Source organism: Macrosteles quadrilineatus, unplaced genomic scaffold, assembly GCF_028750875.1.
Source record: "Macrosteles quadrilineatus isolate MER2022 unplaced genomic scaffold, UCM_ALF_1.0 Scaffold_7__1_contigs__length_78375512, whole genome shotgun sequence".
NCBI classification, from domain to species: domain Eukaryota; kingdom Metazoa; phylum Arthropoda; class Insecta; order Hemiptera; family Cicadellidae; genus Macrosteles; species Macrosteles quadrilineatus.
The window spans coordinates 17,577,914-17,585,841 of NW_026542600.1; the positions used below are offsets into that span (position 1 = coordinate 17,577,914).

General features: G+C 33.0%; 1 protein-coding gene across 1 annotated transcript in view; it reads right to left on the reverse strand.

The window, feature by feature from the left end:
- Positions 1-244: 244 nt before the first annotated feature.
- The window catches only part of LOC128998832 (uncharacterized), an 8,763-nt gene continuing 1,079 nt past the window's right edge, over positions 245-7,928 (reverse strand). The window contains exon 2 of the mRNA XM_054425188.1: positions 245-309. Within this exon, the coding sequence (XP_054281163.1) occupies positions 245-309 (65 nt within the window). The remainder of the gene's footprint in view (positions 310-7,928) is intronic.

The window sequence follows — 7,928 nt, forward strand, 5'->3', positions numbered from 1 at the left end:
TTTGACAAGAGAAAATTTAATAGAAACAAGTAAAATAGTAGACAACAACAAATTGGATTTAGTTCTTCGAAAAGGAGTCTTCCCCTATGATTACATCGATGGATTGCACAGATTTGACGAGACATCACTTCCTCCACCAGAAGCCTTTACCAACAAGCTGAACAATTCAGAAATATCACCAGAAGATTACCAACATGCATGCAGAGTTTGGAACGAACTTGATATGGAAACATTAGGGGATTATTCAGATTTTTATGTTAAACTCGATGTAACTCTGCTTGGTGATGTGATGGAAGAATTCAGAAACACCTGTTTGGGAGCATACGGATTAGACCCTCTTCATTCTTACACCTCTCCAGGATTAGCTTGGCAGGCGATGTTAAAAGAAACCAATTGCAAACTTCAACTTTTAACAGATATTGATATGGTGCTGATGGTTGAGTCCGGTGTCAGAGGAGGATTGACTCAAAGCGTTGTAAGACATGTTAAAGCCAACAATAAAGATCTGCCAAACTACAACCAGCAAGAGCCATCAGTTTATCTTGGGTATTTTGATGCAAACAATTTGTATGGATGGGCAATGTCCAACCCCCTTCCATACGATAACTTTAAATGGATCGACCCAGAGTCAATTGGAGATATAGTTCAAATTCCAAAACATGGTGACACAGGATATATATTAGACTGCGATTTCGAATACCCAGAACATCTACACGACCTTCACTACGATCTTCCTCTTTTACCAAAAACAGAAATTTCACCAACTGGAAAACATCCTAAATTAATGATGAATTTAAATAACAAGCAAAGATATGTAGCGCACTTTTGGACTGTACAACAAGCACTTGAATTAGGACTTCGTCTAACCAAAGTACACAGAGTTTTGGAATTTTCTCAATCTTGCTGGCTGAAACCCTACATCGATTCCAACACTACAAGAAGAGCAGCAGCAACGACAGCCTTCCAGAAGGACTTTTTTAAATTAATGAACAATGCGATATTCGGTAAAACTCTGGAAAATAAAAGGAAACACAAAAATGTAAAACTTGTAACAGATGCTAGGAAATTGGAGAAACTTGTACAGACACCTAACTTTGGATCATCAGTAATCATTAATGAAAACCTTGTTGCCGTATCAATGAAGAAAACCAGTATAAAAATGGATCGACCTTTGTATATAGGAATGTCAATATTAGATATATCGAAAACGCACATGTATGATTTTCACTACAACAAGATGGTTGCACATTATGGAAGAGAGAACATAGTTATAACTTACATGGATACAGATGCATTTATTTACAAGATAATTACTCAAGATATGTATAAAGATCTTCGCACATTTGTATATAAAGATGAATTTGATTTTTCTGACTATCCTAAAGATCATCCGAACTACGATCAAGACAGAAACAAGAAAGTATTAGGGAAATTTAAAGATGAGGCTAACGGAGTGTTACTTGAAGAAATCGTAGCACTTATATCAAAATTGTATGCTGTGAAACTACATGATGACAACATTATAAAAAAGGCAAAAGGTGTAAAGAATTTGTATTTGAAGAAAAATGTACTTTTTGAAGACTACAAGCAAGTGTTGTATGAAGATAAAGTTATAACTGCACACTTCAACACAATCAGGAGTTATAATCATCAACTGTACAGCGTGACAGAAGTTAAGAAGGCGCTCTCCTGCAACGATGACAAACGACACATCCTACCAGACCAGATCCACACACTTCCATTTGGTCACTATTCCCTTAACCCTATCGACTAATTACCTTTTCATCGTCCTACACCACTTATCCTTTCTCCTTTCCGTAAAATTGGGGGAACACAGCATTGTCCGCTGTGTTCCCCCTTTTTTACACAAGGTTTGAATGACCTTGACCTATATAAGGAGATGCAAGAAAAAAATGAAAATCATTACTTTGCCAACATTGACAGTGAAAACAACATAATGGCTTTTAAAGAAAACGTTGTAAATGAGCTACACAAACCTGCAAGAGTAAACTTTCCAAGAAGAAATACAACTGTAAAAGGAATAAATGATTTGTATCAAGCAGATTTGATTGAAATGCGGCCATATAGTAAAATAAATAAAGGACATAATTATATACTTACAGTGATTAACTGTTTTACCAAAGTTGCAGATGCATTACCATTAAAGGATAAAACTGGTAAAAGCGTAACACAAGCCATGGAAATCGCTATAAAGAGAGATAAAAACAAAATGAAACATTTACAAACTGATGATGGCAAAGAATACTTTAATAAAAGTTTTTCAGAGTTAATGGAAAAATACAACATAAACCACTACTCAACCAAATCTGAAAAAAAAGCGGCTATAATTGAAAGATTTAATAGAACGTTAAAAGGAGCGATGTATAAAATGTTTTCAAACAGAGGAACCTACTTATGGATTGATATTTTACCAATGTTAATAAGTGATTACAACAACAGGTTTCACAGAACTATTGGGATGACGCCAAATGAAGTAAACAAGAAAAATGCTAAACTTGTATTAAAAAAGAATAAAGCACAATACAAAACCTAAAGTTGAAATAAAGAAGCCTAGAAAATTCAATGTAAATGATAAAGTTCGAATAAGTAAGTATAAAACGATATTTACTAAAAAATATCTACCTAATTGGACAAATGAAGTATTTACCATATACAAAGTGCAACCAACTATACCAGAAACATACATATTAAAGGATAATAAAGGCAATTTGTTACAAGGTGCGTTCTACGGACATGAATTATTGAAATCTACAGTAGGTGATGTATATCTTGTTGAAAAAGTGTTACAAAGGAAAAAAGACCAAGTTAAAGTACGATGGCTAGGTTTTAACAAAACAGAAGATTCTTGGATACCTATAAAAGACCTAATTTAACGGGAACAGCTCATTGTACCATTGGATTTCGAATAAGATGGAGATTGTTCATCATAAAGATCAATTCAACATTAGTAATATTGATGATTACACTGTTGATAACGACACAATCAACACTGGCAAACATGGTAGTTTACTTCCAAACACAGTCAGATGTATTATAAGTGGTCCTTCAAACTGTGGAAAAACTAATGTCGTATTTAATTTGATTACAAATCCTAAGGATTGAGGTTTAATAACTTATACATATTTCAAAGTCACTACATCAGCCAAAGTATCAATTGTTGGAGAAAATCATATCGAAGGTGTCAGGTGTTAACTTTTATAAATTTAACGCCAGTGATAAAGTTTTGCAACCAAACCAAGCTAAACCATATTCAGTATTTCTATTTGATGACGTTTCATGTGAAAATCATGATACTATTAGGAACTATTTCGCCATGGGAAGACATAATAATATCGACAGCATATATATAGGACAAACATACAGTAAAATTCCAAAGCAGCTTATCAGAGATAATGCAAATGTTATAATTTTGTTCAAACAAGATGAAACCAACCTGAAACACGTATATAACGATCATGTAAATGCTGATATGTCATTTGATAAGTTTAAACAAATTTGTGGAAAAGCATGGGCAGAAAAGTATGGATTTTTGGTCATTATGAAAGAACAAGCCATAAAAGACGGACGATATAGAATAGGGTTTGATAAATACGTTCTGCTTCACTAAATATCACTATTTCAAATCAACACTTCGTACTGTAAACATGGCAAGTCAAGAAAAGCTCTTAAAAGAAATAAAATCACTTAGTGATTCTATTAGACATAAAAACAGAGCTCTGAAGTTAGGTATAAGCGAAAGAGAAAAGTTTATAGAATCAACGTTTAAACCCGTTACTGATCCTTTAAACAGATTAGTTAAGAATATTGAAAAACCTTTCGAAGGAGATGCTATTCTACCGATTTCTAAGTATGAAAAAGAATCAAGAGATTATGAACAATACAAACAATTTCAATCAACTGAAGAAAGTGGTGAAAGCGAAGAAAGTGAAGAAACAGAAGAAACAGGAGAAACAGAAGAAACTGAAGATTCAAGAGAAAAGGAAGGATTTTCCGCAGGTCAAGAAGAAGGATCTACTAATCCTACAAATTTAAGTACATTAAGCACAAACATAGCATTCAAAGGGAATTTGGGCAGAAAATATTTATTAAACATGTTACATTCAACACAGGCTAATCGAAGATATCACATTTATGGAGCTAGACTAGAAGACAATGGTATTATGATTGGAGACAGTAATTTGGATATTGATGAAAACGATAACATCCTTATTGGTAACCAAAAATATAAAGGTACAACAGGACTGTTTGAACTTATTTTTAAAAACAAACCTGGTAAATATACCAAAAAAGACCTATCAGTGTTTAAAAATATACTAAATGATACAAATGCACATAAAAAGCAGTATTCCAAAGATTTGCCCATTTATCGAAATCGATCAATAAAATACACAAGTGTCATAGCTGATCTTTTTCCAACACAAGTGAAAAAATCTCAACTTAAAAGAAGAGCTATATCTACAGCTGAATTAAATGTGTTACACAAAAGACCAAGAACCAACGAACCTACATCTTCAGGAAAGGATTATTAAAAAGTCTATACAATACCAACATAATATATTATAATGATGTCAATAAGCTGGTTGATCGAATGAGATTATTACATGAAGCCATGGAAGCCGGTCATACCGGATTGGACAATGAATGGGTAGCTTTAATCGATGAACTACGAATCGAAGGATTATTGCTTAATCATCGCATATAAAAGGAGGACAAGAATCGAGGGAACTCAGTTGAATCATGAGCGTGGACAAGTTTGGAAGGTATTCCAATTTTGGAGAAAAACCAAAATCCAATGGTAAAAGATATAGTTTACCATTAACAGCTGAAGGAGATTATAACATAAGCAGCAAACGATTGAAGTTTGTAAAAGATCCAGAAGATGATAATGATGCAATAAATTTGAAAACTTTAAAAAGTGAAAAATTGTTGAACCTACAACTTCAAAACGACTCTTATGATGCTAAGTCTCATAGAATAACAAATGTTGGTGAACCAATAGAAAACACCGATTCCGTCACCAAAGATTATTTACTTTCAAAACTGTCAAATACTTTACAAGTTAATAATGAAGTTTACGATGTTAAAAACAGAAGAGTTACAAACTTAGCTGATCCTGTCGATAGTCAAGATTCAGTCAATAAAGGATATTTACATTCTATAATCCCTGAAAGAAAAGAAGATAGATTCTCTTTTTATAACTTTGTTATAAATGATATAGGATACCCTAAAGAAGATTCGGATGCAGTTAACCTCAAATATGTTAAAGATAATTGTATTATTCACGATAATGAACAAATTGATTGCAAAGGTAAAATATTACATAAGGTTAAAGAAGGATTAAAACCAACAGATGCTGCCACTGTAAGTCAAATCATGTTACAAAGAATGGAAATTGGCATGCTGAGAACAAAAAGATAACTAATGTAAAAGGTGGAGTAAATCCTGAAGATGTGGTAGTTTTTAAACAAGTTCCTGTAATAACCGATGAATATAAACATAATAATATAAAGACTACCACTTTTGATTGTAAAAACTTACCATTAGCAAATGTTCATAATGCAGTTTTACCTCACGAAGCGGTAACTTTGGATCAGATGAAAGATCATATAAAAAGCCAGTGTATAATAAAAGATGAACAAAAATGAAGAAATATACACATGTAATAATAAAAGAATTACAAATCTTGAAGATCCGCAACAAATGGATAATGCTGTCAATGTAAACTATCTTGCTAGACTTTTGGGTACTGTAATGTTTGATTTTCACAATATGATACCAGCACATCCAGGACATAACAAAGTGCATCCAGATAATAGAGATCAATGGATTGATAGGGTCATTATGAAGCAATATTTTATGTCTAGCAAAACAAAGATGCTTAGAACTAAACCTGTAGAAAGATTTCACCATTAGAAAAATGTTTACAATGCAGTTTTACCTCACGAAGCGGTGACTTTGGATTAGATGAAAGATAATATAAAAAAGCAAGTGTTAATAAAAGATGAACAAAATGAAGAAGTACACACATGTAATGATACAACATATTCAAAATATAACAAAGAAGATGAAAATACAAAAAATATAATATGGATGGATAAAGGTACATAATAAGAAATCAATTCGTAAATGAAACATTCATTGTCAAACACTTGAGGAGTGAAGCCGATGTGGGTACATTCCCCTATAAATAGAGATGTCAAAGGTTAAGCACATCAGTCGTGATATAGAGAGCTTGAAGAGAGGAAGAGGATTGACATCATCAGCAGTTTCTCTATTATCTAAACCAATTGGAGCAATTGTTAACAAAACAATAGATTTACTACCAGTAGAACTGCATTTGCCTGGAGGATATCAATACTGTGGACCTGGAACAAAATTGAAAAAACGTCTGGAAAGAGGAGATTCTGGAATAAATAAACTAGATCAAGCTTGCAAACAGCACGATATAGCATATTCAAAGTTTGCAGATACAAAAAATAGATCCATAGCGGATAGAGCGCTTGCTGAAAAGGCTTGGCAAAGAGTAAAATCTAGTGACGCAAGTTTTGGTGAAAAAGCAGCAGCTTTGGCAGTAACAGCAGCAATGAAGACAAAAACTACGTTTGGAGGAGGAAAGAGGAGGAAAGGCCGAAAACGAACGGTTAAAAAGCAAGGAGGTAGTATTAAAAAGAAAAGAAGGAATAATCAAAATAAAAAAAACAAGAAACCAACAATATGGTCAATGATAAAAAAAGGAGGAGGATTATACTTAAGACCATACCGTGTGTATTAAACAAGAAAAAACAAATACTAATTCCAAACAAAGAGTTGACAAATAAAGAATTAATTATATACGCTTCTTGTATGAAAATACCATTTTTTAGAGGAGTGTTTATGAAAGATGCATTGCCCGGTAAAATATGGAAAAATGAGACTGAATAGTTAATTTAGAAAACAGTGAAGGTCCTGGCACTCATTGGATATGTTATAAAAAACTTGATCAAATTATTTATTATTTCGATAGTTACGGTAATATGCCACCACCTAAAGAGCTTCAACGTTACTTTCGCACAGCAAAAGAAGTATTTTACAACTATAACAGAGAACAACCTGACGATACAACAATTTGCGGACACTTATGTTTAGATTTTTTAGCTAGAAGCGTTAGTCAACTTTAAGATGTCTTCCTATACGGTCTCATTGACCGGCACTTCATCAACTCTGCGCAGTATTCTATTTCCAGCTCTACGATTGCAAAAAGGAAGATTATGGAAGCTGCATTATTGGATTTAACAACATACAATTCTATTCCAAATATTTCTGAAGGAGTCAATAACAAATTACACTATTACAAAAGCAAAAATAATTTGGGAGAATTAACACCAATGAAAGAAATTAGTTTACCGACAGGATCTTACGAAATAGACCATATTAACGAATTTATACAAAAACAAATGAAAAACGAAGAACTTAACGAACTTGTTCAAAAGGAATCAGAAAAAGAATATATAACAATAAGAGGAAATAACAATACCATGAAAGCTGAAATAACTTCTTCCTATTATATTGATTTTACTCAAAAACATTCAATTGGAGGATTATTGGGATTTTCTGAAACAACTCCAATACTAGAACCTAAAAAGACCTATTCTGGTGATAAAACTGTAACAATACTGAAAGTTAATACGATAGACATTACATGTAACATTATACAAGGATCATACAGAGATGGAGAGAATAGTCATATATTGCACACATTCTATCCGACAGTCGCCCCAGGTTTTAAGATTGTGGAAAAGCACAAAACTGGTGTACCTTCCCTTAAACACCAGTGTGGTTTCAGACATCGTGTTGAACATACTAGATCAAGACGGAAACCTCATAGACTTCAGAGAAGAACGTATTACGATCAGGATTCACATAAAAGC